Source organism: Nycticebus coucang, chromosome 6 (assembly GCF_027406575.1).
Source record: "Nycticebus coucang isolate mNycCou1 chromosome 6, mNycCou1.pri, whole genome shotgun sequence".
NCBI classification, from domain to species: Eukaryota; Metazoa; Chordata; class Mammalia; order Primates; family Lorisidae; genus Nycticebus; species Nycticebus coucang.
Genome location: NC_069785.1, coordinates 36,851,031 through 36,874,842, shown reverse-complemented (window position 1 = coordinate 36,874,842; position 23,812 = coordinate 36,851,031). Strand labels below are relative to the sequence as shown.

At 38.4% G+C, this 23,812-nt stretch overlaps 1 protein-coding gene across 1 annotated transcript in view; it reads left to right on the top strand.

The window, feature by feature from the left end:
* Nucleotides 1–23,812, top strand: part of AQR (aquarius intron-binding spliceosomal factor) — a 110,736-nt gene that overhangs the window by 6,348 nt on the left and 80,576 nt on the right. Inside the window, exons 2-9 of the mRNA XM_053593785.1 lie at nucleotides 794–850; nucleotides 3,796–3,836; nucleotides 9,765–9,800; nucleotides 14,894–15,014; nucleotides 17,008–17,148; nucleotides 19,836–19,904; nucleotides 21,324–21,424; nucleotides 23,100–23,176. Coding sequence (XP_053449760.1) covers nucleotides 794–850; nucleotides 3,796–3,836; nucleotides 9,765–9,800; nucleotides 14,894–15,014; nucleotides 17,008–17,148; nucleotides 19,836–19,904; nucleotides 21,324–21,424; nucleotides 23,100–23,176 — 643 coding nt within the window. The remainder of the gene's footprint in view (nucleotides 1–793; nucleotides 851–3,795; nucleotides 3,837–9,764; nucleotides 9,801–14,893; nucleotides 15,015–17,007; nucleotides 17,149–19,835; nucleotides 19,905–21,323; nucleotides 21,425–23,099; nucleotides 23,177–23,812) is intronic.

Below are 23,812 nucleotides of genomic sequence, written 5' to 3'. Positions count from 1 at the left end.
TGAGAAAGCATCACAGAAATAACGTTTAAAATTTTATTTCGTTTATTCATGTACTCATCCATCAAACATTTGAGTGCCTCTAGTATCTGGATACTATGCAGAGTCACTTTTAAAAAATCTTTTGAGTCTTTGTGCTTGCCAGATTTTTAAGAGATTGTAGTTTAGTTAAAAAAAACAAAAACATCATTCCATGTTGTTTCTTGAATATTATACAGTCCATCTAATTATCTGGAGAGATTATACATGTATTTAAATTCCACAATTTCCTGGCAAAACCTAATCTACTGAAATGTAACATACCAACTCATTTATTCTCTGTAATAACCAGCTGATAGATCACAATTTTCTTTTAAGGTTTTGGTTGTGTGTGTCTGAGTGTGTACTAATCATTTAAAGGTCTATTACTTTACAAATTGACATTCATTAAGGTTTTAATCTAGCTTTTAATAGTTCCTCAACTATTAACTAATTGTAACTTTGGGCAGATCACTTATTTTTTCTAGACTGGGCTTTCCTTATCAGAATGCTGAAGATGTTCGACTCCATGGTTATTAACTGGGTTGTATAGATTTTCTATACACACTGTTTGCACAGTGACAGGTTGCTATGCAAAACAATGCTGGCACTTAGTAGATTAGAACCAACAACTAACTGGAGTCACTTCAGAACTACTCTGTTGCCAAATGCCAGTAGTGCCTTATCAAGAAACAGCCTATTACTAAATACTAGCACTCTTCCAGCTCTGCAACGGCATGAATCTATGACTTACCTCTTTTACTGTTTACTTTTGCAGTTAGCATGTAAATACTGGGCTCCCCACATCAAGAAAAAGTCACCTTTTGATATAAAGGTAAGTATTTTTGGTTTGCAAGATACTTTTTAAAAAATTACATTCTTTGTATCTTTTTTTTTTTTTGAGACAGTCTCAAGCTGTTGCCCTGGGTAGAGTTCTGTGGCGTCACAGCTCACAGCAACCTCAAACCCTTGGGCTCAAGCCATTCTCTTGCCTCAGCCTCCCACGTAGCTGGGACTACACGCACTCGCCACAATGCCCAGCTAAGTTTTTTTTTGTTGCAGTTGTCATTGTTGTTTTAGCTGGCCCGGGCCAGGTTCGAACCCACCAGCCTCGTTGTATATGGCTGGCACCCTACCCACTGAGCCTCAGGTGCTGCCCTCTTTGTATCTTTTTTAAGGGTTAATTCAACAAAAGTGTTCCATAAGTTTTTTAAAAGTTAAAAATGCAGATTTTTAAAAAAAAATTATCAAACTAGTAATTACTCATGTTAGAAAATTTGTAAAGTACAGAAATTATACACAAGAAAATAAAAATCACTACCCAGAGATAATTTATCTTATCATCTTTTTTGTTTGTTTTTTTTTTTTTGCAGTTTTTGGCTGGGGCTGGGTTTGAACCTGCCACCTCCGGCATATGGGGCTAGTGCCCTACTCCTTTAAGCCATAGGCACTGCCCTATCTTATCATTTTGTATTTCCTTTAAGCTTATAAAATGCATGTATATATAATTTACTTAAACATTTTTTGTTTGTAGATGCTTAGATTTTTAAAATTTATCATTATTATAAATGGCAGTGCAATAAATATCTTTGTAAATATACAGACATTTTTGTACAAGGTTTGGACAGTTTATTTAGGATAGAATCTATTGTGTTCTCTTTAGTTTTTAGGTGGGTGAATGAGATAAAGGTCTATAATGGTGGAAGAAATGAGAGTTACATAGTGTAGAGGTTAGATGACTAAGGACCAGTAAAACTCAGTGAGGGAATGGACTTATTTTTCAATGGAAGCAATTTGGAATAAAGGAAAGGAAAAAATTCTATACGTAGAATTAATTTTCATTGGTATAGGTTTTTTTTTTTTAGACTGAGTTTTACTTTCTTACCTTTGGTAGAGTACTGTGGCATCATAGCTCACAGCAGCCTCAAACTCCTGGGTTCAGGATTCTCTTGCCTCAGCCTCCCGAGTAGCTGGGACTATAGGTATCCACCACAACGCCCAACTATTTTTAGAGACGGGGTCTCGGGCTGGCTGGGACTGGTCTCTAACCAGTGAACTCAGGCAGTCCACCCACTTCAGCCTCCCAGAGTGCTAGGATTATAGGTCTGAGCCACCATGCCTGGCATCATCATTGGTATAGATTCTCTTTCTTTTTTTTTGAGACAGAGTCTCATTATGTTGCCCTTGGTAGAGTGCCATGGCGTCACAGCTCACAGCAACCTCAGACTCTTGGGCTTACGCGATTCTCTTGCCTTAGCCTCCCAAGTACCTGGGACTACAGGTACCTGCCACAACACCGGGCTATTTTTTTGTTGTAGTTGTCATTGTTTGGCAGGCCCTTGCTGGATTTGAACCCACCAGTTCCGTTGTATGTGGCTGGCGCCATAGCTGCTTGAGCCATAGGTGCCAAGGTGATACAAATTCTTTTTTTTTTTTGGTCAAACTCAGGAGTTTGAGACCAGTTCAAGGTTTTTTTTGTTTGTTTGTTTGTTTGTTTTTTATGTCGCCCTTGGTAGAGTGCGATGGCATCACAGCTCACAGCAACCTCCAGCCCTTGGGCTTAAGCGATTCTCTTGCCTAAGCCTCCCAATTAGCTGGGACTACAGGTGCTTGCCACAATGCCCAGACATTTTTTATTGCTGTTGTCATTGTTGTTTAGCTGTCCTGGGCTGGGTTCTAACCCACCAGCCTCGGTGTATATGGCTGGCACTGTAACCACTGTGCCACGGGTTCCTAGCCTGGTACAGGTTCTTTTTTTAAATTATTTTTTATTTTTTATTTTTTTTGTAGTTTTTGGCCCGGGCTGGTTTTGAACCCACCACCTCTGGCATATGGAGCCACAGGTGCCACCCATCTGGTATAGGTTCTTAAAGAAAGATCTTTAATTGAAACAGATGTGACGTTATGCACATCATTCAACAAATCATGAGTACTCACCTTGAGGCCGGGGTGGTGGCTCATGCCAGTAGTCTGAGGACTTGGGGAGGCTGAGGCTGGTGGATTGCCTGAGCTCAGGAATTCTAGACCTTGAGACTACCCTGAGCAAGAGCAAGACCCTGTCTATACTAAAAAAAATTGCTGGGTATAGTCCCTGCTACTTGGGAAGCTAAGGCAAGAGGATTGTTTGAGCCTGAGAGTTTGAGGTTGTTGTGAGCTATGACACCGTGGCATTCTACCTGGGGTGACGGAGTGAAACTGTCTCAAAACAGAAAAGACTGACTTAGCACCTATAGCTCAAGCAGCTAAGGCACTGGCTATGTACACCAGAGCTGGCGGGTTGGAATCCAGCCTGGGCTCGCCACACAACAATGACAACTATAACCAAAAAATAGCCAGGTAGGAAATGCATTGACATATGTATTTATATCCACCTTTTCAACTTATTTATTATTTTTTTTAAGACAGAGCCTCTAGCTGTTGTCCTGGGTATGCTGTGGGATCACAGCTCACAGCAACCTCCAACTCCCGGGCTCAAGCGGTTCTCCTGCCTCCGCCTCCCAAGTAGCTGGAACTGCAGGTGCCCGCCACAATGCCCGGCTATTTTTTTTTGGTTGCAGCTGTCATTGTTGTTTGGCGGGCCCGGGCTGGATTCAAACCCGCCAACTCAGGCGTATGTGGCTGGCACCTTAGCCGCTTGAGCCACAGGCACTGAGCCAATAGCAGTAATATTTGATAGCTTTCCTAAACCAATTTTGCATAATTTCACCAATGAAAAACTATCAATTTAGGATCTTCAAAAGTTGTTTGAGATATTTAACATTTTATGCTTTTTGATAACAGGTGATTGAAGATATATATGAGAAAGAAATTGTCAAATCAAGGTAGGAATGAGTTTAAATTTTTATACCTTGTGATCATGGGTGGATCAAGTTGGATCTTGTCTGAACTTCTAAATGTGATCATACTTGGAACTTTATTTCTTTCTTGAATTGATTATCAGGAACATAGTGGCTAAAAAAATTTGTATCTAGGTATTGAGTCATAAATTATTTCTTTGCTTTCTAATTATTGGTTCAGATTAGAGGGATTAAATTCTAGAGTTCTCTTTTAGAAGGAATATGAGGGAGAATAAAACTGAAGATTGTGTTTCATTTCAACTAACAGTGATTTTCTTATTTCTGAGTAATTTTTTAAAAAATATTCTTAAAAAATTATAAAACACATAATAATACAAAAGAGTATATTTTATTTATTTATTTATTTATTTTTTTGTAGAGACAAAGTCTCACTTTTTCACCCTTGGTAGAGTGCCATGGCATCACACAGCTCACAGCAACCTCCCAACTCCTGGGCTTAGGCGATTCTCTTGCCTCAGCCTCCCAAGTAGCTGGGACTACAGGCGCCCGCCACAACGCCCGGCTATTTTTTGTTGCAGCTTGGCCGGGGCCGGGTTTGAACCCACTACCCTCGGTATATGGGGCTGGCGCCCTACTCACTGAGCCACAGGCGCTGCCCAAAGTATATTTTATTATATTTATGTGATATACATTGTATAATATATACATAATTTATAAAGTAAGTGCCAAAATTTGAAGAAGAATTATTTTTGAACAACATGTAGGAAGGGATAAGTTTCAGTAAATATTCTTCCCTGCCTCTTAACCCCTGGTTTATTTTCTATGTATATATCTGTTCCTTTTCTTTCTTGCCACTCCCTCCCCCCAACACATTTTTTTTTTTTCTTTTTTTTTTTGAGACAGAGCCTCAAGCTGTCGCCCTGGGTAGAATGCTGTGGTGTTGCAGCTCACAGCGACCTCCAACTACTGGGCTCAAGTGATTCTCCTGCCTCCGCCTCCCAAGTAGCTGGGACTACAGGCGCCCGCCACAACGCCCGGCTATTTTTTGGTTGCAGCCGTCATTGTTGTTTGGCGGGCTGGGGCTGGATTCGAACCCGCCAGCTCAGGTATATGTGTCTGGCGCCTTAGCTGTTAGAGCCAGAGCCGCTGAGCCCACACATTTTTTTAAGCAAAAAGTGTTTATACTCTACATGCCATTCTCCATTATGCTTTTAAAAACATTTTTAATAATATATCTTGAGCATCTTTCCCTATATGCTCCTGTAGACATGTATGCACAGTGAGCGTTTTAAAGGAATATTTGATGAAATGCTTTGTGAACTAGAAACATACGTGTATGAATGCTACAGACTTTATAAAATCTTGTATTTGATATTTTCCATGTTTTTCAGTCTTAGGAGGTAATTTTACAGAGTATTATGAAGGCAAATCTATGGCACTGTTGAACTAGGAGCCTAGTTTTTTTGTTTCGTTGTTTGTTTTAATGATTGATTCCTAAGCTTGTAGAGGTAGGCAAAGTCAAAGGCCATGCTAACTAAGGATTTTGATCTTTATTTGATAAACAATAGGAAACCAGTGAAGAGTTGTAAACACAGTCCTGATATTTTAAAAAGAGAATTTATAAATGTCTTAACACAATAACTAAGAAAATACCAGGAAGGTTATGTTAACCAGTGTGATGAAAATATGTCAAATGGTATATAAAAACCAGTGTATGGTGCCCCATGATTGCATTAATGTACACAGCTATGATTTAATAAAAAATAAAAAAAAAAAGAGAGAATTTGGACTTGGAGGGGCAAGAGGCAGGAAATTAGATGAGTATTGAAGGAGTCAGCCAGGATAATGATGGACTGGGCTTGGGTGGAAAGTTGGGAAGGAGAATTGTCAATTTGAGAAAGAAGTGAAGAGCCTTTTGATGGTTAAATATGGTAGATGAGGGAAAGGGAGGAATCAAGGATGACCCCAGAATTTTTTGCTTAAGTTGCTGGGATTCAGTGGTACTGTCATTAGGGGTAGGACTGGGTGGATCATTAGTTCACTTTTGGATGTCTTGAATTCTAGGTACTTCAGAGCAGTGGAGATAGAGATGTAGAGTAAGCAGTTGGTGAGTATGTAGGTGTACAGCTCAGTAGAGAGTAGGTGGGGCCTACTTTGCATCAACCACTATTACGATGCTAAAGGTGCAAAGGTTAACAGGGTAGATAGAGTTCCCACCTTCATGGAGCTACATTCTAGTGGGGGAGACAGAAACATACAGATGTGATGAGATGTCAGGCAATAGTGAATGCTATGAATAAAGCGTAGTAGGGGATAGTGACAAGGGCTGCTACTTTAACTAGAATAACTAGGCACATCTTCTCTGAAAACAGGACATTTGAGCAGAGACATAAGACTTTAGTTTAAGAGTTAGGTGCAGGTGAAATTGCTTGAGAAAATTAAAGACATGGGGCTAGATGAACCCTTAAGGTCTTTTTTTTCTTTTATATTGAGGATATACCAATCTGAAAATTAGTTTTGAATTGTCAGAATAGGCTTTGATTCCAGTAAATAGAAGTTGTTTGGCTTTTCTTTGTTTTTCCTTTAAACTCTTGCTATTAAAGTTTTTCTTCAGAGATAATTTTTTTGTAACGAAACAGTTAAAAGCTGCCAGTGATTTTTATGCCTTGTAGACTTGGCTGGGTTATTTTTAATTGCTCATGGAAGTAACTATTGTTGGCAGGGCTTGCTAAGATTTATCAAGGCACTTCTAACAGCTATTTTTTCATATTGTACACATTTTTGAATACTGAATGCACTTCTTTAACACATAAACTGTAGTATTTAAAACTTTAAATGACCAGTTTCCTGGACTGGCATCTGAGGAGATTATTTTGCTGAGCTGTGTACTCATGGCATCTTCAATATTAGAGGAGTGGTTTGTAATAGTATTTATTAACTTGTTTGTAGGTTATCAAAATATGTTATAGCCATAAGGAGCTCTTAATATGATACATTAAGCTACTCATAATATACATTTTTTTACATATCAAGCCTATTTTTCCTGGAGGAATTTGGGGAAAAATTTAATAAGTGCTTAATATTCTTATGTATAAATAATCATTTGTAGGATCTTAAAATTAAGGTTATATTGTCCAATCACCCATGTAGTGTATGGTACATTATACAATTGATTCGTTTTTACTATTCTTGCCATTATCAGATTTGGGAAGCTTGTCTTAACATATTTTCATTCAAGTTTGATTTTAAAATATATTTAAAATAATTGTTGGCTGGGAGCCTGTAGCTAAGTGGTTAGGGTGCTGGCCACATGTTCCAGGCCTGATGGGTTCGAACCTGGCCTGGGCCTGCTAAACAAACAAAAAAAAAAAATAGCTGGGCGTTGTGGTGGGCACCTGTAGTCCCAGGTACTTGGGAGGCTGAGGCAAGAGAATCACTTGAGCCCAAAAGTTTGAGGTTACTGTGAGCTATGATGTCACTGCACTCTACTGGGGGTGACAAAGTGAGACTCTGTCTCAACAACAATAAAAAATAATAATTATTATTATTTGGTAAGTTCCACAACTCTATGACACTGGGAAAAATAGTGGGTAGTTATGGATGAGAAAACCAAGATAGAGAGAAGTTAAGTAATTTGCCCAAGATGTTTTCCAGTAGTTAGAGGCCCAGCCATGTATCTTGGTTCCCTGCTCTTATTCAATACTCTGTTTTTTTTGAGCTCTTGCTCACCCTAGTCTTAACTCCTGAGCTCAAGCGATCCACTGGCCTTGGCCTCCTAGAGTGCTTGGATTACAGGTGTGAGCCACCACACCCAGCTCCAGACCGCATGTTTTTACACAGGTCATACCCCAAGAGAGGAAGCAGGGGGAAGTTATAGCAGTGAAGGAAGTTACCTTTTCATGCCAACCCTCTTTTCCTTATCAGATTCAATATGCAGTTAACGGACCCAGTTTGTTGTACTTAAAGCATCCAAATTTAGGGAGGGTTTAATGAACAGCATGTTAAGTTTTTGGCACAATGTCAGGCACAATGCATGCTGTCAGTAAGGACAGATAATTTTAAAAAGCTACCTACAAATCCTTCAAGGTTTATTTGTGATTATTACTTGTAACTTTTCATACTTTTAAGTTTTTCTGACATGATGTCTAGCTCTGAGACCCATTTTTCTTTCTTTCTTTTTTTTTTTTTTGAGACTGAGTCTCATTATGTCACCAGAGTGCTGTGGCATCACAGCTCACAGCAACCTCAAACTCTTGGGCATAAGTGATTCTCTTGCCTCAGTCTCCTAAGTAGCTTGGACTATAGGCGCCCACCACAATGCTCGACTATTTTTTTTGTTGTAGTTTGGCAGGCCCAGGCTGTGTTCAAACCCACCAGCTCCAGTATGTGGCTGGCGCCCTACCCACTGAGCTACAGGTGCCAAGCCCCATTATTTTTTTTTTTTTTTTTTTGTAGAGACAGAGTCTCACTTTATCACCCTCGGTAGAGGGCCATGGCATCACACAGCTCACAGCAACCTCCAACTCCTGGGCTTAAGCGATTCTCTTGCCTCAGCCTCCCGAGTAGCTGGGACTACAGGCGCCCACCACAACGCCCAGCTATTTTTTTTGTTGCAGTTTGGCCGGGGCTGGGTTTGAACCCGCCACCCTCGGTATATGGGGCCGGCGCCTTACCGACCGAGCCACAGGCGCCGCCCACCAAGCCCCATTTTTATTTCTTACGTGTACATTTTTAGTTAAGCTGTTTATTTGTCTCAGTTCACTGGTAAGAGTATAAAATACCACATTTAATAAATACCACTAACATTACTAGAAGAGGAGCTGAGTGTTTTTTAGAGTGCTTCTGTTTTATCTTGACCTACAGGACTTCTTTTTTACTTGTTTAATCATCTAAAAGAAAAGTTGATTGCTCTCTCTCTTTTATACACAAGGAAACTGAGTCCTAGAGTGTTAAAAAGACACCGCCAAGGTGACACAGAACCATGACTAGAATATTGATCTTTTTGATGACCCAGGATTTTTCTTTATCAGGAGGTTCTGTTTGTAGTTGAAGAAATTAATTGTTCAGTCCTATGCATAATGGCCACTGGGTGAATTCTGTTATCTAACATGCCATTCAAGCGAAATGTCTGCAGCTGGAGATCTCATATTCATTCAGTAGTGTGGCTGACTGTAGAAGCCGGTGCTTTGGCAGTGTTCTTCTATTTTTGTGCTTTTGCATGGTAAAAACCTTTATTTCATTCTCACTGAAATTCGGTGACATTGCTTGCTCAGTGAAACTATTTAAGAGTTGAGAAATGAGTGGAATAGGATTTTGACAGAGTATTAGTCTCTTAGGGTGTTGCAAATTCATAATACATGCCTAATTTTCACAGCCAAAAATTATTATCAATCAATGTTCTAGTCTGGCAACTTTATTTCTAGTGTTATGAATGATAAAACTTAAATCAGTGGTCTTTTGATCCTGCCTTTGGAGAACTACCCATAATTATAGCTTTTTTTTTTTTGACACAAATTCTCGCTGGGTAGAGTGCTGTGGCCTCATAGTTCATAGCAGCCTCAAACTTTTTTTTTTTTTAGTTTATTTATTATTAAATTATAGCTGTGTACATTCAAACTCTTGGGCTTAAGCAAGCCTCTTGGCTCAGCTTCCTGAGTAGCTAGGATTATAGCACCCACCACAATGCCTGGCTGTTTTTTTCTATTTTCGTAGGCTCTTGGTCTTGCGATATAAATTCCTGTATAATGTTTGATTTCAGGAGGACATGACTCTTTAGTATCAGACGAAAGCATGTTGGTTAGTGCCTAAGAAGTTGAAACTGGGCTAGCTTTTGGCAATTGTGATCTGATATTATGTATTTTGATATGTGAGTTAATATAAAAACAAAAGATTCCAAATGCATTTGTATGAATAACTCTGATATGTTTATATTCTCTAATTTTTATGTTTCAGGTTTGCTATTAGAAAGATAATGCTGTTGGAATTTAGGTAAGTATAAAGACATTACTTTGATGAAGATGATAATGTAACTTAATTCTTAGCTAAGTTTTCTGGGGTTTTTTTTTTTTTTTGAGACAGAGTCATTTTGTCATCCTCAGTAGAGTGCTGTGGCATCACAGCTCACAGCAACCTCAAACTCTCTTGCCTCAGTCTTGCAAATAGCTGAGACTACAGGTGCCCACCACAGTGCCCAGCTATTTGTTGTTGTTGTTGTTGTCAAGTAGGCCTGGGTTGGGTTCGAACCCACTAGCCCCAGTGCATGTGGCCAGTGCCCTAACCATTGAGCTACAGGCGCCAAGCCAGTTTTCTGTGTATTTTTGTGAGTGGTTAAGGAAATAGTTCTAAATTTGTGAACATTTAAATTTTTGTGGTTGGCTTATTTTGGAATATGTATATAATAATTATTCTCAAAGATGATGCCTCATCGGCAGATTAACTTGTATTTATATTTGTTTCTCAGTGGTTGAGATAGCATGTGCTGAATAATTTCTGAACTCTTCCTTGGTTCAGCGGGAATAAATTAGAGTGCATTCTGTAACCAGTTGATTTTCCTGCTAGGCTAAAGTGTTATTATCAAGATAGCATTGTTCCAACATAGCTACTGGTAACATAAATATTTCAGACTGAAGAGAGTGCACACTTTTTAAATTATGAAGGTAGATTAGATTATGTTACGACTAAGTGTGGCAATTATGAAGAAAATAAAAGCTAGGATTGTTGATGAGAGAGGGTAGTATTTACTAAACAGACTACCTGCCATGTACTAGGCACAGTGTTAAACATTTTACATGCAGAGCACTCACAGCAATACTGTACTTGTAGCTGCAAACCTCTCTGCTAGGGATACTGTACTTGTAGCCACAATCCTGTGAAATAAGGATTGTCCTCTTAATTTACTGAAAAAAGAAGGTAAGATCGGGGAGATTAAGTAATTTGTTCAAGATGATGGCAAGTAAGTAATTAATGGAGATGGGATGCCAATGTCTGATACCAAAACTCATGGTGTTTCTAGTGCTCTATACTTCCTCGAGATTGGTTCTGCATTGGAGATCAGAGCTGTTTCTCCCTACACAACTAACTTAATCTTCACATACACAAAAAATAAATTAAAAAAAAGCATGGAGTAGATGAAGTAGGTGGTCTTATCATTTTATAGAGGAAAATTTATATTTATAATTATAAAATAGCTAGTAAATGTCTCCTGTATCCTGGGAACTATATTACTAATATTATGACAGTTGATCCTTACAATAACACCAGTAAGATCTTCTTTTATAAAGGAGAAAACTAAGGCTAGAAATTGGACCCATTTCACCATTAGATGAATATGCCCTTTTTACCATATCATGTCTCCTTTCAAGAAGACAGATAAATATAAGAGGATAGTGGTATACAGTTAGAATTAGCCAGAATTGTAGAATCCAGGAACTAGGAGAATTAAGGAGCTGAAGGAGAAAGCAACAAAACAGATTGAAAGCATCAGTGACAGTGAGAGATTTTTAATAACCAAAAAGGTGGGTCATTAACTTTCAGGAAATTTTATATAATTTTTATTACAAAATGTAATTTTCTCTGGGCCAACTTCTAGGTACAATCAATGTAAAGTTTATAGTAGAGCAGCAGTTGTCAACCTGTGGGTTGCGACTCCTTTGGGGGTCTCATGCATATCAGATATTTACATTATGCTTCATAACAGTAGTAAAATTACAGTTATGAAGTAGCAACGAAAATAATTTTATGGTTGGGGGTCACCACAATATGAGGAACTGTATTAAAGGCATTAGAAAGTGAGAGTAGTTGATGATCTCTTGTTTGAATGGAGTGTAAGATGTCCTGGAGAAGGTAGCTAGGTACAGGAAAGTGAACTGAGAAAGAAAAGGGTGGCTCGGTGCCTGCAACTCACTGGTCAGGGCGCTGGCCACATGCACTGGGGCTGCCAGGGCCTGCTAAACTTTAAACAATGACAACAATAATAAAAAAAATAGCTGGGCGCTATGGTGGATGCCTGTAGTCCCAGCTACTTGGGAGGCTGAGGCAAGAGAATCACTTAAGTCCAAGAGTTTGAGGTTGCTGTGAGCTGTGACACCAAGGCACTCTACTGAGGGTAACATAGTGAGAAAATAGCCAGTAAAGTGAGTGCCTTCTGTATCCTAGGAACTATATTCCAGTATTATGACAGTTTATCCTCACAATAAGTAAGATCTTACTGTTTTTTGAGACTCTGTCTCAAAAAAAAAAATAAATAAATAAAAAGGGTTTCTGTTGGTGGAAGGCATTGGAATGAGGTGTATTATATATCAATTACATTTGCTGAAATTGAATCAGAGAGTTAATAAACTAATTCTTAACTTTAGAGAAAAGAGATGTACTTTGAGGTAAGGGCCATGCCCGTATCATAGGCAAATCATTGACTTCCTTTGGCCTCAATTTCCTCATCCAAACAATGTGAAGACTAGATTTAGAGTTTGCTGTGTAGTCAGATGACACCCAAGACAAGGCATTGCTATAAAAGCTGTACAAGCCAATGATATCCCTAGGGCAGAGGTCCCAAACCTTTCTGACTCCAGGGACTGGTTTCATGGAAGATAGTTTTTTCACAGACTGGGGCTAGGTGGGTGGTTTTGATATGAGTCTGGAAGCAATTGATTTATTATAGTCTTTGTGCAGTCAAACCTCTCTGCTATGGATACTGTGCTTGTAGCTGCTCACCAGTGCTAGCATCACTGCTTCCGCTCAACCTTAGATCATCCGGCATTAGATTTTCATAAGGAATGTGCACCCTAGGTCCCTTGCACATGCAGTTTATAGTAGGGTTTGTGTTCCTATGAGAATCTAATGCTACCATTGATGTGACAAGAGGTGGAGCTCAGGTGGTGATGGGAGTGATGGGGAGCAGCTGTAAACACATGAACCTTCGCACACTTACCTGCTGTTCATCTCCTACTAGTACCTGTCCATGGTTGGAGGATCAGGGGCTGCAGCCCTAGAGTATCTGGCAGAAACAAATACAAAGATGCTCTGAAAGGATGTGTGTTCCAACTATACTGTAAAAAAATTTCTACAGATGGGCGGTGCCTGTGGCTCAAAGAAGTAGAGCATCAGCCCCATATGCTGGAGGTGGCAGGTTCAAACCCAGCCCCGGCCAAAAACTACCAAAAAAAAAAAAAAATTTCTACAGCTAAAATCTTGGTAAAGATGAGTTCACACACCCAAATTACAGAGCATGTTAAGGTAATAGTCCAGTACAAGTAAGAGTGAATAACAAGGGTGGCGCCTGTGGCTCAAAGGGGTAGGGCGCCGGTCCCATATGCCGGAGGTGGTGGGTTCAAACCCAGCCCTGGCCAAAACCCACAAATAAATAAATTAAAAAAGAAAATATTAAAAAAAAAAAAAAAGAAAAAGAATTAAAAAAAAAAAAAGAGTGAATAACAAATAACAGAATTAGATTCACATCCTCCCCCACCAAGAACTTCAGATAAATAATTGATACACACTGTTAAATCATCATGTTTAAAATTATTAAGGGTATAAAAGAAGAAATAGAATGTATGAGCAAGAAATAAGACACTAAACAATGAACAGACTTGGAAAATGGAAATAAAATTAAAAATTCAATGGGCAAATAAAATTAACAGGTTGGACACAGCTAAATAGGGAAATAGTGAACTGGAAGATAGATCTGAGGAAATTTATTATTCTTTTGAGACAGAGTCTCCCTCGCCCTGGGTAGATATGCTGTGACATCATAGTTCACAGCAGTTCAAACTCCCAGGTGCAAAAGATCCTCCTGCTTCAGCCTCTCGAGTAGCTGGGCCTACAGGTGCCCACCACAACACCCAGTTAATTTTTTTATTTTTAGTAAAGATGGAGATCTCACTCTTGCTCAGGGTAGTCTTTTTTTTTTTTTTTTTTTTTCTTTTTCAGGCTACTCTTGAACTCCTGAGCTAAAGAGATTCTCCTGCCTCAGAATCCCAGAGTGCTAGGATTACAGGCATGAGCCACCACATCTGGCTTACATCTGAGGAAATTAACTAGAAAGTCGCAAAGAGAAGTAAAGATGAAAATTATGAAAGGAAAATAAGAGGTATGAAGCCTAGAATGAGAAAGTCCTTTAAGGATTTTCAGAAGAGATTTAGAGGGAATCGGGGAGTGGCCATTTAGAAGAGATGATTGTTAACAATTTTCTAAAGTTGGCTGGGAGGGGTGGCTGGTGCCTATAGTCCCAGCTACTTGGGAGGCTGAGGCAAGAGAATCACTTTAGCCCGAGGGTTTGAGGTTGTTGTGAGCTATGATGCCATGGCACACTACCTAAGTTGACAGAGTTAGACTCTGTCTCAAAAAAAAAAAAAAAAGAAGAATTTTCTTGGGCTTAAGTGATTCTCTTACCTCAGCTTTCCAAGTAGCTGGGACTACAGGTGTCCGCCACAAGGTCTGGCTATTTTTTGGTTGCAGTTGTCATTGTTGTTCAGCTGGCCCAAGCTGGATTCGAACCCACCAGCCTCAGTGTATGTGGCTGCTGCCGTAACCACTACACTGTGGGCCCCGAGCCAGAAAAATAATTTTCTAAAGCTGATGAAAAACATGAGTCTTTCAGATTCCAGAGGTACGAGAAATCCTAAACAGAGCAACAAAGACAGAATAAACATCTTAAAACTGCTGGAGGGAAAAGACAGATTACTCAAAGAGGAGAAAGGACAAATTGTAGACTACTCAATTATAGTATTAGAGAAGGAATGGAGTAAGACGTTTCATTTCCTTATCTTACATAGAGATCACTTTCAACCTTGAACTCTACAGCCAGCTAAACTGTCAGGAAATAAATATTTGACAAAGGTAAATACTAGCAGTTGCTGACAGACGTTCTAAAGGATATAATTCAGAGAAAAGGGAAAAGGAAAAGGTAGCAGGTAAAAGTGACCTAGATTACGGATAAATTTATAAATTTATAAATTCAAACCATAAATATAGATTTTCAAAATGTTTTCAGAAGTTCATAAATAATACAGCTTTCCAGGTAAGTGATTTATTCCAATAAGTCATGGTAACTAATGAAATATTCTGTGACTTTTTACTCTTTACAGTCAGTATCTTGAAAATTATCTCTGGATGAATTATTCTCCGGAGGTATCCAGCAAGGCCTATTTAATGTCCATCTGCTGTATGGTGAATGAGAAGTTCAGAGAAAATGTACCTGCATGGGAGGTAATAGATTTAAATTATTTCAGAGCTTTTATACTGTGCCTACTTAGGTCATTAGAAAGTAGCAGAACTTTTTGCTGATAATAGTGCTTTTGGAGTAGAAATATATCTAGTAAACGTTATTAGTAGAACTATATCTAGTAAATATCTGTTAAACATTGAGAAAAAGAATGCATGTGAAAGATACCAGTTTTCTTTCTGTTGCTATACTGTTTTCAAACTAATTTACTATGAATTGAAAAATTATGAGCGTGCAATTATTTTTCTGTGTTGTACTTACAACTGAGAATGGCATGTATTATAACATTAGGAGCTGGCAGAGAGAAAGTTACGTACAAATAAAGTGTAAGTAGGTAATATTCAAATGAGGTATTGTTTTTCAGTGTCTTGTTTCATAATGGGGGGTATGTATGTAAATTTTACAAAGAGGTGACCAACAGATAGAATAATATTTTGTAAAGTTTTGTATCAAATATTTTTGTAAATAAAAGTACACTTGGGCCAGGCACAGTAGCTCACACCTGAAATCCTAGCACTTGGGAGGTGAAGGCGGGTGGATTTCCTGAGCTTGCGGGTTTGAGGCCAGCCTGAGTCAGAGCAAGACCTCATCTCTAAAAAATAGCTGGGCATTGTGGCAGGCACCTGTAGTCCCAGTTTCTTAGGAGGCTGAGGCAAGAGAATCGCTAGAGCCCAAGAGCTTGAAGTTTCTGTGAGCTATGACACCATGGCACTCTACTGAGGGTGACAAGTAAAATTCTGTCTCAAAAAAAAAAAGTAGACTTGGCTATAATTTCTAATTTTTCCTAGGTATGGTGACTTTATGGGTGAAATAGTCTGTATTTTTCCTTCTTAAAATTTCTCATGAACTGATGTTTTCTTTTTGTGCTGGTGCAACAGAGGCTTTGTCAGTAGGAGTCCAAAATCCAGGTTTTCTTGGCCCACAATAAAATGGTTACCTCATGAAAAGGGTTTCTCCTCTTCTAGTGAAGAAAAGGCATGAATACTTGTCATCTCTTTGGAGAAAATAGTCTCCTACATTGAAAAGGTGTTAGAGTCTTTACGATAAAACTAAGGATACTTTTCTCAAATATTTATTGACTGCTATCTCAGGGTACGTTAGAGCTCAGGGTGAATTATGGGTCTTAGGTCTTCTTGTGAGATCTGAAATACTTCTTCAAGTTGCCTTAAGCTGTAATAGAAAGGGAGAGGGAGCATTTTTTGAGCCACAGAATAAGCTGTTCAGTTTGCATGTCTTTTTTTTTTTTGAGACAGAGTCTCAAGCTGTTGCTCTGGGTATAGTGCTGTAGTGTCACAGCTCACAGCAACCTCCAACTCTTGGGCTTAAGCAATTCTCTTGCCTCAGCCTCCCAAGTAGCTGGGACTGTAGGTGCCCACCACAACGTCCATCTATTTTTTGGTTGTAGTTGTCATTGTTTTTGGCAGGCCTGGGCTGGATTTGAACCTGCCAGCTCTGGTGTATGTGGCTGGCACCGAGCCAATTTGCATGTCTTAAAGACCACTTTGGTGATTAGGGCTTGAAATAGAGAAATGACAACACAGATTTTGAGGATATACACAGATTTAAAAAGAATAATTGATTGCATTTAATAATTAAAGGCTGGACATGGTGGCTTACACCTGTAATCCTACCACTTGGGAGCTTGCAGATTGCTTGACCTCAGGGATTTGAAACCAGCCTGAGCAAGAGTGAAACCCCCATCTCCACTAAAAATAGAAAAACTAGCCGGGCATGGTGGTGCACTCCTGTAGTCTCAGCTATTTGGGAGGCTGAAGAAAGAGGATATCTTGAGCCCAAGAGTTTGAGGTTGCTGTGAGCTATGATGATGACGTTGAACTCTAGCCAGGGCAACAGAGTGAGACTGTCTCAAAAAAAAAAAAAAAAAAAGACTCCTAAAAAGCCTAACAGTGCTTCTTTAAGGGAGGAAAAAATAGGTGAGCAAGCCAGTTTACAATCATTTTTTATTTTTCTTTTCAGACTTTCAAGAAGAAGCCAGACCACTTCCCATTCTTCTTTAAACACATCTTGAAAGCAGCATTAGCTGAAACTGATGGTGAATTTTCGCTCCATGAACAGACAGTCCTACTGCTTTTTCTTGATCATTGCTTCAATAGTTTGGTAATTTTTATGTTTTGGGTAGAATCTTCAAGTTTTCTGTTGAATTTATATGAGATTACCTCTGTAGCCAAATCTTCATCATAGTAGCAGGGAATAAGGGGCGTGCTAAAAGCTCGATTTCAGCCTTCTAACACCAAAACCATTTTATACAATATGTTACTTTTTAATAGATTTAGACTTCATTTCTTCTTTTTCTTACTGACTCTAAGAAAAATGATAATGAGAAGTGAAACTATAAAGGGAGAACACAAAAATAAGAAATAGCAAGGAATTTGGTTAATATGAAGTTTGAGTAAGAGATCTGTGCCACAAGTTGCACATAAAAATGGAGTTTCATTACTTTTCAGTTATGCTTCATGCATAGCCTGGCTAGTCAGCCGGAGAGTTGTATTTTTGGTTGACTGATAAAGTCTGATTGTGAATGATTTTTGAAAATGTCCTGTGTTGGGCTGGGTGCTCAACGCCTATAATCCTAGCACTTTGGGAGGCCTAGGTGGGTGTGGATTGCCTGAGCTTACAGGTTCAAGATCAGCCTGAGCCAGAGCAAGACCCATCTCCAAAAAATAGCTGGGTGTTGTGGTGGGTGCCTGTAGTCCCAGCTACTTGGGAGTTTGAGGCAAGAGAATTGCTTAAGCCCAAGGGTTTGAGGTTGTTGTGAGCTATAATGTCATGGCACTCTACCAGAGGCAACAAAGTGCGACTCTGTCTCAAAAAAAAAAAAAGTCCTGTGTGGTGTGTGACATATCTTCATTCTTCATAGGATTGTCTTCTAAAAAATATTTTCAGTAGTATTTTATTTGAACTTCCCTACTAGGTTATCTGTAGCTATGTGCATATTTATTCAAAGATAAATACTTTAGAATTAATAATGCAGGGTGGTGCCCGTAGGTCAGTGGATAGGGCACCAGCCACATACACCAAGGCTGGCAGGCCAGCTAAACAACAATGACAACTGCAACAAAAATATAGCTGGGCATTATGGCAGGCGCCTATAGTCCCAGCTAAGTGGGAGGCTGAGGCAAGAGAATCACTTAAGCCCAAGAGTTTGAGGTTGCTATGATGCCATAGCACTCTACCAAGGGCAACATAGTGAGACTCTGTCAAAAAAATAAAATAAAATAAAATAAAGAATTGATGATGCAGTTATCAATCACCCATGCAGGAGAATGGAGTTCTTTCTTATTCTGAAGACTGAATATTGATAGATGGATGGTTATTATTTGTACCCATCCATTGCCTTACTTAGATCTGGTAAAGGCATTAAAAAAAAAAAGATTTTGATCCCCACAGTGGATACCACTGTTGCCTCATTAACTTTTATTAAAGTAAACAGCAAATAGAAATGTAAATAAATGATTCTTTATCAGAAGTTGAACAAAAGTAAGATTTAATTAGCATTAGTTTAGTGTGCTAGGTTTAACCAACTTAAAAACTTAGTTTATTATTGAAATGCTTTGTCTTGGGCAGTGCCTGTGGTTCAGTGGGTAGGGCACCGGCCTCATATACTGAGGGTGGAGGGTTTGAACCTGGCCACGGCCAAACTGCAACAAAAAAATAGCCGGGTGTTGTGGCGGGCGCCTGTAGTCCCAGCTACTCTGAAGGCTGAGGCAAGAGAATCACCTAAGCCCAAGAGCTGGAGGTTGCTGTGAGCTGACGGCACTCGACCGAGGGTGACAAAGCAAGACTCTGTTTGATTAAAAAAAAGAAAAATGCTTTGTCTTTTTATTGTGCAGTCAATTCTTGTTATTTGAGATAGTTATGTTTATTTTTGAGTTAGCTAATACTGAACCATTGCTCTTTGGAGAAATACATGGTTAAGTTCCCCAAAGCGTTGGTACGTTTTTGTCAACTTAACAGTACATAACCTTATTGTATATGTGTTTCTGTTTTAAGATAACTTACTTAATATATAGTAGAACCTCCACAATTGACCACCTCCTTAAAGTTGACCTAATTTTCATAGACTGGACATATACCACATGTACGTATCAGTATAGTAGGGCAAGTTTCTTATGTTGATCACCTCTGTATGGTGACCAATTAGTTATAGTCCCTTCGGTGGTTAACTTACAGAGGTTCTAGTCTATTTTGTTCATTCATTAATCTTGAACTAACTGCCAACAGTGCTATAACTTAATAGCTAAACAAAGCTTATGTAACACACGTTTTTTCCATAAGGCATGTCACAAGCTTCTTACACCCATGAACATTATAGAGCACTTCAGCCTTGTGCTTAGGGCCATTTTAAACGGCAGAATTACCAACAAAAGCACAAATGTGAGAAAAGTAGCACTAAATAGACCACAGAAAGGATACTTATTTATTATAATACGAGAGCTGAAAGTGAAGCAGAGTATCAGTTCAGCCTCAGCTGGGAATGTGTGCATCAAGCAACTCAAATTTTTGGCCATTTGTTACCGTCTATGAATGGCTTAAAATGCAGGGAATATTGATTGTGGAGTTAAAATACATTCTGGTTAGGTGAATTTGAAAATATGAAATCTGCAAATAATGAAGATTGGTTCTATCTTAAAAAAAAAAAAGTATTGAACTTCTTAATGCGGATATCTTCATTTTGAAAGTATTTGTAGCATGTGATCCCCTCCAGGACTTGAAAAGACAGTCTGAAGGACTTGAATAGAGATGCTGTTGTGTTTCTAAACTTGTTTTCTCCATGCATTAAACAGGAAGTAGACTTGATACGGAGTCAAGTCCAGCAGCTTATCTCCCTTCCAATGTGGATGGGCTTACAGCCTGTAAGTATCTAATCTCAGAATCTTATGTGTGTGTATGTTATAAGTGAAGCGTGTGGTTTTAGACTGCTTAATGAAATTTAACATGGATATAAAAGCGGTAGCTAAACATTTCCTTTCTTGCTTATCATAGATGTAGTTTTTATAGTTTTAAAGTTTTTGTGTGAAACCTAATATGTGATTTCAGTATTGTGAGGTGAAATAAGGTAGTATCTATTGAGCTTGTAGAGAAAGGGGGTTAATTTAGCAAAATATGATTATTATCTTTATGATTTTGGATGATAATTTTTTTTATCTCTTTACTGGAATGGATATACAGCTGTCGGAGTAGGTCTGGATCATGTTTAATATTTACGACTTCCCAATTTTTCATACAGTCCTTAGTGGATAATAAATGCAGGTGTCAAAGCCAAACTAACACATTTTAGGGAGCTGAAACTGTCATTTTTTTAGTGTAATATTTTTTTCAAAATTCTATTTCCTACACATAGGTGTTCCTGTGTATACCCAAACATGCAGGCTCCTTCACAGGCACCTGCTGTTAGGAATGAAAACACAAGGCGTACATAAATAATTAATAGCAAGTTAAAAATAGCAAGCACTGGGAGAGAGTATATGCTGATGTGGACATTTCCTTGTTTACTTCTGTTTTTTTTTTTTTTTTTTTTTTTTTTTTTGAGACAGAGTTTGACTATGTCACCCTTGGTAGAGTGCTGTGGTGTCACAGCTCACAGCAACCTCAAACTCTTGGGCTTAAGCGATTCTCCTGTCTGAGCTTCCCAAGTAGCTGGGACTATAGGTGCCCACCACAACGCCCAGCTATTTTTCTTTTTGTTGCAGTTGTCGTTGTTTAGCAGGCCTGGACTGGGTTCAAACCCGCCAGCTCCAGTGTATGTGACCAGTGCCTTACCACTGAGCTATGGGCACCAAGCCTGATAGTTGTTTTTTGTTCCTTGTTTCAGAGTCACTTTTTTTTTTTTTTTGCAATTTTTGGCCAGGGCTGTGTTTGAACCTGCCACTTCTGGTATGTGGAGCCAGCACCCTACTCCTTTGAGCCATAGGTGCTGCTATCGACTCACATTTTTTTAGACTTCAATGACACATGCTCATAGTGTTAGTGGCTACATTTTTCAGACTGAAATCCTTAATTTCAGAAATAAAGAAATTTTGTTGATTATTGAACTTAAAAATCTTGGCTAGAAATGGTACTTTCTATTGTCTTTTATTTTTATTAATAGGCATTAGAATAGAATTATTTTTTAAACTATTTCTTAGTTTTCAAGGTTTGTCATATTGCTTTCAGGTTTATCATAATGTTCCGTATAGTATCCATATCTTAGGAAAGTGTAGAATAGCTGATCTAATCCTTATCCTTGCAAACACTGGAGTTACTGATGATTTAATATGATACCTCTCTTGCAGGCACGATTGGAATTAGAATTAAAAAAGACACCTAAGCTAAGAAAATTCTGGAACTTGATTAAAAAGAATGATGAAAAGATGGATCCAGGAGCAAGGGAACAGTATGTTGGCAAAGCTTCATTCTGTATGAACTGATTATAGTGGGTTATGGTTCTTAGATGATGATGTCTGGCTTGCTTATTGCTTCCTTTTATGTAGTGCTGAGTGCAAGTAAGTTATTAATAAGTGCTTTTGCTTAGACTATCATAATATTTTTCACCAAGGTCTAAAGGAGAAGCCACATTACCATGCTTTTCTTCTTTTCCTTTTCTCTTTGCCAGTGATGAGTATATACAGTTGCTCATTGTTTTTCTTGCTACTTCTTGTCCACAATCTGGCCCTCCTGGATGGTTCTCAGTTTTCTCCATAATATTTAGGCTGTAAATAATCCAGCTTTTCTTTCTTTTTCTTACCCCTTCACTCTTTTTTGTTTATTTATTTATTTAGAAACAGAGTCTTACTACGTCGGCCTGCAACCTCAAACTCTTGGGCTTAAGTTATTCTCTTGCCTCAGCCCCACTAGTAGCTGGGACTACAGGTGCCTGCCACAATGCCCACCTATTTTTTGGTTGTAGTTATCATTGTTGTTCGGCAGACCCAGGCTGGATTCGAACCTGCCAGCTCTGGTGTTATGTGGCTGGTGCCCTAGCCGCTGAGCTACAGGCGCCCAGCCTACCCCTTTACTCTTAACAATGAGTTTTACATACTACAACTATCATTCATTTATTGAACAAATATTGTTAATTTGCTAGATATTGTTATAGACATTGGGGATATAGCAGTTTTATTAATTATATACTGTCGTATGTTACTAATTACCTTTTATATTAGATGACTTGTAATTCCAAGTAGATTTTAGTCAATCCCTCCTTTGTATTTCCAGCAGGAAATTTGCAGATATCCAATACCTAATAAATGTTTGTTGGTATATCATAAATTAGTTATGCATAGAAAATTGTTTTTTAAAGTGATATTTAATCTTTATTCATTGTAATACTTTATTTAACCTTTGAAATTTAGCAAGGGGAGGGGCGGTGCCGTGGCTCAAAGGCGTAGGGCCCCGGCCCCATATGCCAGAGGTGATGGGTTCAAACCCAGCCCTAGCCAAAAACAAACAAACAAAAAAAAAAAAAACACGAAATTTAGCAAGGGGGTTGTTGTATACCAACTTTAGTAACACTAGTGTTAATAAGTTCTGATAACCCACTTCCATTGGACCAGCCAGTAATACTCTTGTTGTATTTAATACATTAAACATATTGAAGTATGAAGTTGTTTCATTTTAACTACATTAAGTGTTAGCTTGTTTTTTTTTTTTTTTTTTTTTTTTTGCAGTTTTTGGCCAGGGCTGGGTTTGAACCTGGCACCTCTGGCATTATCAGGCTGGCGCCCTACTCCTTTGAGCCGCAAGCACTGCCCTAAATGTTAGAATTTTAATGTTGGACAGAATGTAAATGAAATTTTGAAAACTCTAGTTCTGAGGCTTAAATCACAAGTGAAAACTTCTGCAGTGAGAAAAAGCCATCTTAACTGGCTTATTAGGCCAGTAAGGTGGCTTTCCTTTTCTTCATATAACACTATATTTATATACAAAGAAGAAGGAAGTGTTTAAATTATGGCCCCACTTTTAGAGAGAAATGAAATGTGAATAATTTAAGAAAGTCTTGATCAACATTTAAAATTTACTTTTTAATAACTTTTTCAAAAATAATTTGTTCATATTCTTTCTGATTTTAGAGCCTATCAAGAAAGAAGGTTTCTTTCACAACTCATCCAAAAGTTTATCTCTGTGCTGAAATCAGTACCACTTTCTGGTAACTGTCTTCATTCACTTAGCACATTTGTAAAGTTATATAGATGCTCTATGGTATTCATTCCTATTTAGTCTAAAAACTGCTTATGGAATAATTTGAACTGTAATGACAAATTATATGTTCCCTCATTTCAAGGATATTACCAGTCTAAGTGTTGGGACTGCCTTGAAGGATTATATTAAAGGCACCAGCATGGTTATTAAAATGTTCATTTATTTAGCAATATTTTTTGCATTTAATTACTAGATCTAGGTCCTATACAGGGTACTGGTATATGGTTGTATACAAGAAGATCAATAGGCCTTATCCACATATTGTTGTATTATGTGGATTATATTATAATACAGCGCTAAATGGTGTTTTTAAGCAACATCAAATACTGTTTGGAGGGAAAGAGGAGGATTATTTTTGAGATACTATTTACAAAACTAAATGGGAAGGATTTCCCTCCATCATGACCCCCATTTATTGATGAAAAAAATATCAGTGTATACTATACAGAATACAGACTATATTAGAATATACCGTGACTGTGTTATACATACCCACATGTAGACACACGTGGGTATGTATTATAAATCCTTTACCAAAGGGGTTAATTAAATTATGCTAGGTTTGCAAGGTCTTTATAAGCAT